The sequence below is a fragment of the Nothoprocta perdicaria genome, unplaced genomic scaffold (assembly GCF_003342845.1).
Source record: "Nothoprocta perdicaria isolate Ctin4 unplaced genomic scaffold, notPer1 scaffold_35, whole genome shotgun sequence".
Lineage (NCBI taxonomy): Eukaryota > Metazoa > Chordata > Aves > Tinamiformes > Tinamidae > Nothoprocta > Nothoprocta perdicaria.
The window spans coordinates 2,086,798-2,097,936 of record NW_020455588.1 but is presented as its reverse complement, the minus strand read 5'-3'; the positions used below and the strand labels follow the sequence as shown (position 1 = coordinate 2,097,936).

Sequence of the window (11,139 nt, the reverse complement as noted above, 5' to 3'; positions counted from 1 at the left end):
CGCCCGCCCGCGCGTGGCGGCCTCTCCTCTGCGTGCGGGGAGTTCCCGTGGGGAATGGCCGCGGGGCGCCGCGCTCCGCCGCCACCCGGGCGCCTTCTGGCGCTCGTGGCGGCGCTGCTGGGCCTGGCGAGCGGCGGGCAGCGCGGCGGCCACGCGCCCTTCCCGTGGGGCGAGAGCAGGCTGCCCACGCACGTGGTGCCCCTGCACTACGACCTGCTCATCCACGCCAACCTCAGCACGCTGACCTTCTCCGGCGCAGCCCGAATCCGCGTGGCGGTCGCGCAGCAGACAGACTGGCTCGTCCTGCACAGCAAGCGCCTGCGCATCGCCCAGGCCGCCATCGAGGGCGAGGGCGAGGGCGGCCGTGCTGCGCGGGACGTGCAGGTTTTGGAGCACGAGGCCCGGGAGCAGGTGGCCCTGCGTGCCGCCGAGCCGCTGCGGGCCGGGCACAGCTACACGGTCAGCGTGCGCTACGCTGCCAACCTCTCCGAGGCTTTCCATGGCTTCTACAAAAGCACCTACAGGGGCCGGGATGGAGAGCTCAGGTAGCCTTTCCTGCATCTGTAGGTGTTAGCTCTTTGATATAAATGGCAGCTTTTAGAATTGCTTTTAGGATGTATTGTCGTTTATTTATTTCCTGCTTTACAATTGTCTTCTAGGATCCTATTCTGTTTAGAGAGCAAGTTGCATCAAGTTATGTTTATAGTTGGCTGTTCATCTTACAGAGACTGTCATCCTTTCATGGCAGTAATGAGATTCTTGATTGTGTGGCCTCAACAGGCCTTATTTTGCCAAAGAATCTGCTGATCACTCTGGCATGTGGTGAGAAGAAGAGGCAGGAAAGTTGCTGGGACCAAAACGGAGCATCTCTCATGTCTTATTCCACACCCCCTGGGGACTGCAGTCAAGAAATTTAGTTAGCCAACCTCAGCTGCCCACGAAAGATGGAGAAACAGTAATTCTTTACTTGACCTGCAAAAGTGTTTGGTAGCACCAATAGTTAATTTGTAAATATGAAATTATCCTTTTTTCCACGCATCAAAATGGTGAACATTGTGTATATGAAGACTGTGAGACTAAAAAACTTTTTCTTTTCTTTTTTTTCCCCCCTTTGATTATAGGGTACTTGCGTCCACACACTTTGAGCCAACAGCTGCACGAATGGCCTTCCCGTGTTTTGATGAACCCGCCTTCAAAGCCACATTTTCGATCAAGATTAGGAGGGAGCCAAAGCACCTTGCACTATCCAACATGCCACTTGTAAGTGGGTTTTTTTAAAGTTGCAAGGTCGCTAATCGACAGTGCAAAAGGAGAGCAGAATATCTAGGCAATAGCTGTTCATGGGAATTTGACCTAAACATCACTTTCATAAATTCTGTGAATTAGCACTCCTGGAGAAATGGATCACATTGATGAATAAAGGGCAGGTGCAAGTATTGCAGTTCACTATGGGTGAACATCTTCTAAGTCTGAACTGATTACCCAAGGCTCTATCTGTAATCAAGACAGCTGAAAGAGATACCTCTATCAGATTATTCATTTTGTCCTAAAATAGGTATCTCAGGTAACTGAATCACTCTCTGGAAGAGTTTGTTTCTTTCAGTTTAATAAACTACTATTGTGTAACACTAATTCTATTAATCTGCTAACAAACACTTAAGCAAAACTATAACATTAGATATATTCATGATTAATTTTAGCAGTGAATAGTACTCTGAAACATGGTGTGGGAAAGGTGGGTTTGTTTCCCCTATGTTTTTAAAATAGTCTTATTTATTTATTTATTTTTAGGTGAAAACCATTAATATATCTGCATCGCTTGTTGAGGACCATTTTGATACGAGTGTAAAGATGAGTACTTACTTGGTGGCCTTTATTGTTTCAGATTTTAAATCGGTCAGCAAAATAACTAGTCATGGAGTTAAGGTAACTTTGCCTCATTTTCTACAACCTTTATTGTAATAAAGCATGAATATATATGGTTTACTTTTCAGTTAAAACTTCAAGATATATAAAGCAAATAATTTAATGAAATGACAGAAACTGGATGATACTTACATTATAAGTTTTATTGGTTTCAGTTGTTTTGTGCTTGCTTTTTATATTTTTGTATGTATCACTAACTTTGTTTCATGTCAGATTATTTAATCAAATGCAAATTAAATACACTTTTCATAAGGGAGAACTGGAACTGAAATAATACTGTGCCAGCAGCTGATCAGTTCTTTAACATTACAGGGAATGGAAATTTCAGAGGTCCTTGAAGGGCATAATAGTTCTGGCAGACAAGTTTTAAAAAATGTATTTCTAATTTTGATCGTCATCTCTGGAAAAAAAAAGCATACTTGTGTAGCCTTTGCTATGAGAAATGTTAGATATATGTTCTCATGTCACTTGTTTATGATCATTTGAGTAAATATGGTAAAGAACAAATTTCATGAACTTCTGAGGCTGGTATTGAATTACTGCCTGCTTGTGTCCTATAGATTTCTGTATACACAGTACCAGACAAGATCCACCAAGCTGATTATGCTTTGGATGCAGCAGTAAAACTTTTAGACTTTTATGAAGATTATTTTAGTATTCCATATCCTTTACCTAAACAAGGTAAGTGTTAAGTCATTAATGTGTTATCGAAGAACATTATTAAGAACAGAAAACAAAATTGCACAAAGTGAATAATTTAGAACAATAAAACAGGGGCCAAGGTTAGTGTTTAGAAAGAAAGGCTATTTTTTGCTGACTGCTTCATATAATCCTGCAGTAGATTAAGAAGTTCCCCTGAGAACTAAAAATTATTGAATCTTCTTTTTTAAAAAAACTGGTTTTGCTATTAAGTTACAGAAGTGTGTGTGTGTGTGTGTGTGTGTGTGTGTGTGTGTGTGTGCTGAAGGTGGATGAAGGGAGCAAGTTCTTTACTGAATGCAACAGTACTAACAGTATTTTATTGTATTTCTAGATTTAGCAGCTATTCCTGATTTTGAGTCTGGTGCTATGGAGAACTGGGGATTGACCACGTACCGGGAATCTGCATTGCTGTATGACCCTGCAACGTCCTCGGTGTCCTCCAAATTGTTTATCACTATGATAATAGCCCATGAACTGGCTCATCAGGTGAGCAGTGGAATAGGAAGAAGCCAAGCTAATCTGTATCACTAAAATAAATGTTTCTTAAAGGTTAGCAACATACTGTAAGTTGAGTTTCATACAGGTCAGTAGCCGCGTTTGTAACAGACCTTGTATTTTAATTTCAGAAGTGCTGACATCTGTGACAAATTTAACTTTTGTTTCAGTGGTTTGGCAACCTAGTTACCATGGAGTGGTGGAATGACCTGTGGTTAAATGAAGGGTTTGCAAAGTTTATGGAGTTTGTGTCGGTCAGCGTTACCCACCCAGAACTGAGAGTCGTAAGTGGCGATTACTGTCTTTTCTTTTGTAAGCACCTTCTCAAACCCCTAATTTGTAGGGATACAGACTAGATGAGTTCCTCTTATGAATCATTTTAATTTAGCTTTAAAAAAGATTCTGTGATGTTAACTCTAAAGAATAAGAATGATGATTTAAAAATCTGTAAATATTTTCAGAAACTGATGGTGGAAGTTGCTGATTGCTATGAATATTCTTTTTAAACAATAGAGATCACTGAAAAATTTTCAAATTGCCACTAGAGTGGATTGAAAATAAGTAAATTGACCTTACCTCTTTTTTCGTTTCTCTGTTTTCTTTCCTAGTTTGCTTTATGATTTCTTTAGAATTTAGAAATAACAATCATTTTTGTCCCATTCTAGGAAGATTATTTCTTAGGCAAATGTTTTGATGCCATGGAAGTTGATGCGTTAAATTCATCACATCCCATGTCTACTCCTGTGGAAGATCCAGCTGAAATTTTAGAAATGTTTGATAATGTTTCATATGAAAAGGTAAAATACATAACTGCTGTTGATTCCAGTTGTGTTTTTGTCCTGCGCCATTGCATTGTACTGATTTCACCATGGGCTGATATATTGTGTTCATACCAAAGCTCAAAAAATAACAACAGATGCTTAAATAGATGGATTGTAAAGAATAATAATCATGAAATTCAAATTACTGTTTCAATATATATGACTAAGTCTAATTAAACATTAGTCAGAGAGAGATATAAAAGTAAACTGTTATGTGCATTGGTGGCCTTTCAGTTTTTTGGAAAGACTTATCTTGCCATCTAAGGAATATTTTTCTAAATACTTTGTGCCTTTTTTTCAGGGATCTTGTATATTAAATATGCTGAGGGACTACATGGCTGCTGATGTGTTTAAAGCTGGACTCAAGCAGTATCTGCAGAAATACAGCTATCAAAATGCAAAAAACGAAGATTTGTGGAACAGTATGACAAAGGCAGGTATTTTTTATTCCCGTATTTTCAAAGTTTGTAACTTCTCATGGGTAGTACTATCTCTGTAAATATATTACTGAAGACTGCGACCAGTGCTTCTGATTTATATTTAAAAAAATAGAGCAATGAGCAAGAATTTTTTTTCAGATTTGCCCTACTGTAGGTACTGATGAAAGCACATTAGAAGGTGATAACTTTTGCAGAAGAAACCAAGAATCACATTCAAATGCAGTAAGTGTCTGGCCTCTGTGTTGTTACTCTTTTCTTTTACACTGACATATGCACTTTCCAAAAGCATTCTTTATTACTTCAGCCCCTAAAGTGCTGCAATACAGATATGAAATTGTCTGCAAGAAGACAAAATCAAAACATTGTAATTCCTTATGTTCTACTCTCAGCTTCCCGCTGTAAAGCTTACAAATAGCCAGCAACTCTTCCAGAGTTCTTAGATGGTCATTTCTCTGCTGTTGTCCATGTGCTTCATCTTCCTGCTCTTCTTGGGTATCTTTTTTTCCCTTGCTAAAATGCAGCACTGGACCAAAAGAGACACTCTTGATGTGAGGGCCATGATGAACACTTGGACACTGCAGAAGGGTTTTCCCCTCGTAACTGTCACTGTGAGAGGAAAGAATGTCCATCTGCAGCAGGAGCGCTACAGGAAGGAAGTGGATTCTCCTCTGCCCTCAGAGTAAGCAAAACAGGAGAAAAAACTGAAATAAACAGATGTGTCTGGTTCTGCACTGGAATCGGAGATGCATCTCTCTGCTTCTGTGCTGCCAACGAAAGGCATTCCTCAGCTTTTAGACTAATGCAAGTTGAATAAGGTTTCATGAAGCTCTGTCATAAAACAAAGCCCTTCTTTTTTCCAGTAGGTACTTGTGGCACATTCCACTAACCTACATTACCAGTAAATCTGACATTGTTCAAAGATTTTTGATGACAACTAAAACAGGTAATTGCCTTTTACAGTGATTAATTTATTCAGATTTTATTTGCAAGTCTTTTAGAGCCACAGCGTCTTTTGCAGAATGGGGAAGTGGAAATGCTAGGGCAAGATAAATACTTTCCTTTGTCATCACTATGTCAACAGCATCACTAAAAGAATCTCTTAATATAGTCAGAAATTGTGTTACAGTTTTCTTTAAACTCCTGGAATGAGAGTAAGAGTATTTGTTACTACATTACATTACAGTGTGTTTGAATTGCAAATAAAGAGAGGGTTTTTTGTTTATTTGTTTTGGTAGATGTCTTCATCCTTCCAAAAGAAGTAGAATGGATTAAATTCAATGTTGGCATGAATGGATATTATATTGTGCACTATGAAGATGATGGATGGGATCGTCTGATTAACCTTTTGAAAGAGAACCATACGGCGATCAGCAGCAACGACAGGGCAAGTCTCATTAACAATGTCTTCCAGCTTGTGAGGTAAGGCCTTCTGTCTAAGTCCGTAAAAATGAGATCTCTGCATTTCTTAATATGCATCACTGAAGCAGGAAATGCTGATAATATATATTATTCAAATATATATTACATTATTCATTAAATCTGTTAAATAAACTGAGAGCAATTTCTCGCTTCTAGCAATGTAAACTCAGAATTTCTCTTTGATTGCAGTGGAGTTATTCAATCCTAGTAAATAAAATAGGTGATAATCTCAGTGTTTGGGCTCTTGTTTTTGAAAAGGGAGGCTTCGAACACAAAATGTTGTGTTTTCTGTGAAATGTAACATATAGTATGTTAATTTAGTGCTTTTAAATTCTAGTGTTTTAATTCAAACACTGGAATTCTAACACTCAATTTAACTAACTTTAACTAGATCTTATTTCTCTCATCTTCTTTAGAATAAAGAAAATGTCCATTTCCAAAGCTTTTGATCTAACTTTATACCTGAAACATGAGACAGAAATCATGCCTGTATTCCAAGGTATGCAGGAACTCATTCCCATATACAAGCTTATGGAGAGGAGGGACATGGATGACACAGCAAATCAATTAAAGGTAACGTATTAAATGTCCAGACCTCTCTGCCTCTATCCCGTAAAGTCCACTTTGAAACAGATCTTTATCATTACACTGTTTTTAGGAGTATATAGTCAATCTGTTCAGAGACCTAATCGACAGGCAGTCTTGGAACGATGACGGCTCGGTGCCGGAGCGAATGCTCAAGCACTCGCTGCTGCTCTTCGCCTGCGTGTGCGGCTACCAGCCCTGTGTGGACAAAGCACAAGAATATTTTGTGAAATGGCAGAAATCCAATGCAACCTTGAGGTCTGTATTGTAAAGAATACCATCCTTTCTGATATTCTGTATAGTGATAATAGAGCTAAGTTACTGAATGAGCTAAATATCAGGCTTTTCTGCAACCCAAAATCAGTCCTCGGTGTGTCTTATGGGCTTTAGCTTCCAAATTCCTTCCCAGCTCGACGTATGTTATATCCTCCGAACTAGCACATATTTTATGTGTTACTCCACTCCTTAGTTTATTGAAAATGTTCTGGAAAGAGAAAACAACACCTGACGATATTCCCTCATTTATATGCATGAGGATTGCCCTATGCCTGTTTTAGAAATAGGTCAATTACTGTTGGTGAATTTCCCCTGATTTTTATCTCTGGTCATGACACAAGAGCTCCCTGAAACACACTACGGAAGGTCTGTGAGCTTTTATGGGAAGGCCAGAGAAGACTGTATGAGTATCCAAATGGACCTAATAAAAGATGGTGATTGAAAAAATACAGAATATTAATGAAGAAATAAAAGGAATAATGAGTCTAGTGTTTTTGGAAGTCATTTGCAAGTCAGGAGCATTACTGAGATGCAGACCAAGGGGCCCCTGTCGTTTCCCAGCCACAGGGCTCACTTTCTAATGCCTGTGGTTAATAGGTGAGTATTTCTTAAGAAATAGTCTGTTACGCCAATTTACAGTAACACAGTTATGTTTCTACCTAAATATTCTTAAATAGACTCTGAAGTATGATATGGAGAATAACTTGGAACTCACTTTGTTGTAGCTTGCCAAGAGATGTGAAGACAGCCGTGTATGCTGTTGGAGCACAAACACCTGAAGGCTGGGATTTCCTCCTTAGTAAATACAGGCTGCATTCATTCAACCTCGAAAAAGATGCAATTGCTTTGGCTCTCAGCCTCAGCAAGAATAATGACAAACTTCAGTGGTGAGTAGAGTACTACTTATGAACAGAAATATGTTTGGAAGAAGAGGTGCAATTACTAAAAGTCTTCTTTAACAGCTTTTGAGCTTCAGGGTTTGTAAAATGCTTTACAGAATTAGTAAAGAAAGAGGAAGTAGCCTCACGGTTTCATTTCTGGCTTTTGGTTCCAGGAGTCAAGGTGCTTGCTCTTTGCAGTAGCAAATGCAGATAAAATGTAAGAAAGCAGCTATTCAGATCCCTTACCTTCACCTCTTCCAACTAACTGTAACTCTGTACATGAAAAATGGGAGTTACGGATGTGGCCAAGATGGATATTGTCAAAAGTTGGAACTAACTAACCCAACTAAAATGATTTAGAAATACAGATTTATATGACTGCAGAAAATACTAAGAGTACAGTTACTTGTCAGTGTTATCTACACCGATGTTTCCACTTCTGTTATTAATTCTTAGGTTAATGGATCAAGGTCTGCGTGGTGACATAATAAAAACACAGGATCTTCCATACATTATTGGCTTTGTTGCCAGAAACCCATCTGGTTATCATCTGGCTTGGAGATTTCTGAAGAACAAATGGGAAGAACTTGTACAAAAGTAAGGCTTTTTGTTGTTCTGCTCTCTCTACCCCTGAAGTTTCAATGAAAGTGTGCATTTTCTAAGTATGGGTGATTCTTCTTGCCAGGTTTGAACTCGGTTCACGCTCCATAGCCACCATTGTCAGCGCAGTGACAAATCAGTATTCCCTGAGGTCGCAGCTCCTCGAGGTACGTCCTTAGCTTAGCTGCTCTGGATTTTTACAGAAAGTTATAGGTTAACTGAAACAAACCTTGAATTGAATTTTACCCTCTTAAAGTGTGATCAGTGCTGAAATATCAAGATATTAACCTGCTCTTTCCTTGGCAAAGATAATAGCAATGAGGGGTTGGATTACTGAGAGCAGAGCAGTGTCAGTGGTAAGGGGAAACATGGCTTTTGTTTAAGCAATGGACTGAAAGCAGAATCCTACTGTGTCTGTCACACTGACTGTCAGACTGTTACACTTGTTGCTGTTAATATTTGCTACCCACTTTATAAAGTATTGAGAAAAATATGCTGAAAATGATTTTTAAAAAGTATTTCATTTGAACATGGACAAGAGAGAAAAGCTGAATGGCAACGATAAATCTACCAGATTACATTTTAAAATGTAATCTTGTATTTAGCTGTGAAATCAAGGGGAATTTTAGAATCTTGTCCTGGCAGTTAGAAGAGGGGGCAGAAAGAGTTGTTCTTCACTCACCCAAGCAAGTGAAGAGTGGGTTCAAAATTGAAAATTTCTTGCTGCTCTTCCTCTACATGCACTAACCCCCCTTGTGTTTTCATCAAATGTTCTTTCACCTTTTTATTCAACAGGTGAAAGATTTCTTCAATTCTCTGGACGAAAAAAGTTCACAGCTGCGTTGTGTCCAACAAGCTATTGAAACCATTGAAGACAACATAAGGTGGATGGATAGGAATTTTGAGGAAATTGAAACATGGCTACAAAACAAAAAACTATAAAACATTATTTACATTTGCCAAAAATAGCTGAAAAAGCACTGAAAACTCAGAAGTGGAGAGAGAACTAAATTTGTTTCTTTAAGTTTTCCAAGGCAGTCTAATCCTGATGGCCAGAACTTTTATGTTCCAAGCAATCCACAGTGCTGAAATAACCCTAGACTGCTTGTGGATCGTTTTACCAAGCAGCAGTTTTAAGAAAAAAAAAAAAGCAACTTTTATTGTCCAGTGGGCTAAGGGTGGCGGAGGTGATTACTGGATCTCTGAGATGTATTTATTTCTTCTGAAAAAGTAGAAAAGAGTTGTTACTTTTCTGCAAAGTCAAATGTTCCACCTGTGAATGCCTACCCTTCCTCTCTCTTTTTCACAAAGGCCCGGCTGCTTGCTTTATCTGATACTTAAGTAAACTCAAATTATAGAGCCAGAAACTCTAGAAAGAGGAAAGAAATTCTTGCTTTCCCTGGGCCTTTATCTTTGCAGTCTGTGGTGCAGGAAACTAATTGAAAAATATATATTAAGCATCCCAGACCTAGAAAATGAGTATCAATTCTAATGAACACTGCATATTTCAGAGTCAGTTTGGAAAGGGCTATGTCTATGCAAGGGTATTTTTAGTGTTTCAGGGCTGGAGGCAGCTGGTACCAGCTCCATCTCTGCCACGGTGCTGCAGAGCAGCTGCTGTGCCCTTCACTTGCCCTCATCCCAGCCTGCTCCACTACAGCAGCACAGCTGACGAGGGAAGAATTCCATTATGTTTTTATGTTAAGCTTCAGGAAATGGTGTGGAATTTTAAAAAAGCACTCATTTTTGATTAATAAGCAGTTTCAGCTAGAACTCCGAATGATCATTAGCCTGAGGTTAATTGCCGTAAGCAGAAAAATGATGATGACTATTGTGCCCCCAAAAGCTACAGAAAACTGAGCTGCATCCATGGGAGTTTCTTTTTTTTTTTTTCTTTTTTTTTCTCTTTCCCCCAAACAAGCTGAGCGTGACCTTCTCTGAATACTGAAATTGTAGAAATCCTGTAGCTAATAACCATTAAAGAAAATACCAAGTACCTATCACATGTGCCTATGCTGACCTGCTCTTCATTACCAAGTTTTGGTTCCATGGCTTTTCTTTTCTCTCCTGTTCTCTGTCCTTTTCCTCCTCGCTATCTCAAAGGGGTCAAAAGCGTCACTAAAAAGATTTAGGAAAAAAGAAGTAGGAGCACGAGCTTTTGCCAGCACCTTGTTCCCTATTCTCACAGCCAGAAAACACTAACTTAGGCACAGGCTGTTGAACACCTATTTTATTAGAGCTCAGAAAGACTTTTAACATCTGCTAATGACTGGCTAAAGTTCTGTCAGAATTGCAAGAAGCAATAGACAGGTGCACAATTAAACCAAATTTGTGTGTGTGTGTGTGTAAGTTTGAGAGATAATCAAGTCTTAGAGTAATTGATAACACACAGGAAGAGTTGAAAACCCAGTAGTTGAGGTATCACTGCTCTTTAAAAAATATTTTCACAGCAAACTTAAAAAAAAGCAAGTTAACAGAACATCCTTATTCATACCCTTCTAGATAAAATATTTTTGTGCATCAGTTTTTCACCCACTGTCTGTTCCTTTCTGTTGCTATTATCATCTGTTATGTGCAGTGTAATTTCCTACAATAACTCCTTCATTTTCACTTTGCAATTTTTCCAGCTACACATATTTGCAGAAAATTGCTGTTGGGCATTCCTATCCAAGACAGCTCCCCCATGCAATTCCCCAAATCCTTTTCTCTGTGTTGTTTTTTTATTATTATTTTTAAATAGAAGCAGCATTGATTATCAGATAAGTAGAGCCCCTGTAGCCCCCTCTCTAGAATTGTGACAAGGGGCTTTGTCACATTTCCTCATTAATGGTCAGCAAGTGAACTGCGTGAGCATTAATAAACTTTGAGAACTCTGAATACCATGAAGAACATGGGCTGAGAAAAACAGAAGTAGGTAATGTTGAACTTTTTATATACTTGGAAAATTCTAAGAGTTGCTAGCGGGGTTCATTAGCTCCATCAAAATAAAATGTT

At 38.9% G+C, this 11,139-nt stretch overlaps 1 protein-coding gene across 1 annotated transcript; it reads left to right on the top strand.

Moving 5' to 3' along the window:
• The first annotated feature begins 54 nt into the window (after positions 1-54).
• ERAP1 (endoplasmic reticulum aminopeptidase 1) lies at positions 55-10,995 on the top strand. The gene is made up of 18 exons (XM_026044099.1): positions 55-545; positions 1,122-1,260; positions 1,792-1,926; positions 2,487-2,607; positions 2,960-3,114; positions 3,294-3,407; positions 3,789-3,920; positions 4,246-4,377; positions 4,523-4,606; positions 4,906-5,063; positions 5,248-5,327; positions 5,620-5,803; positions 6,220-6,376; positions 6,462-6,646; positions 7,390-7,551; positions 8,002-8,142; positions 8,231-8,312; positions 8,941-10,995. Exons 1-18 carry the CDS (start codon positions 55-57, stop codon positions 9,085-9,087), a joined length of 2,799 nt encoding a protein of 932 aa, XP_025899884.1. The 3' UTR covers positions 9,088-10,995.
• The last annotated feature ends 144 nt before the right edge of the window (positions 10,996-11,139 follow it).

Coding starts and splice junctions, on each gene's coding strand:
- ERAP1 (XM_026044099.1), top strand. CDS start 55: ATGGCCGCGGGGCGCCGCGCTCCGCCGCCACCCGGGCGCCTTCTGGCG. Junction 546..1,121: donor GGCCGGGATGGAGAGCTCAG/GTAGCCTTTCCT, acceptor CTTTGATTATAG/GGTACTTGCGTCCACACACT. Junction 6,377..6,461: donor ACACAGCAAATCAATTAAAG/GTAACGTATTAA, acceptor CACTGTTTTTAG/GAGTATATAGTCAATCTGTT.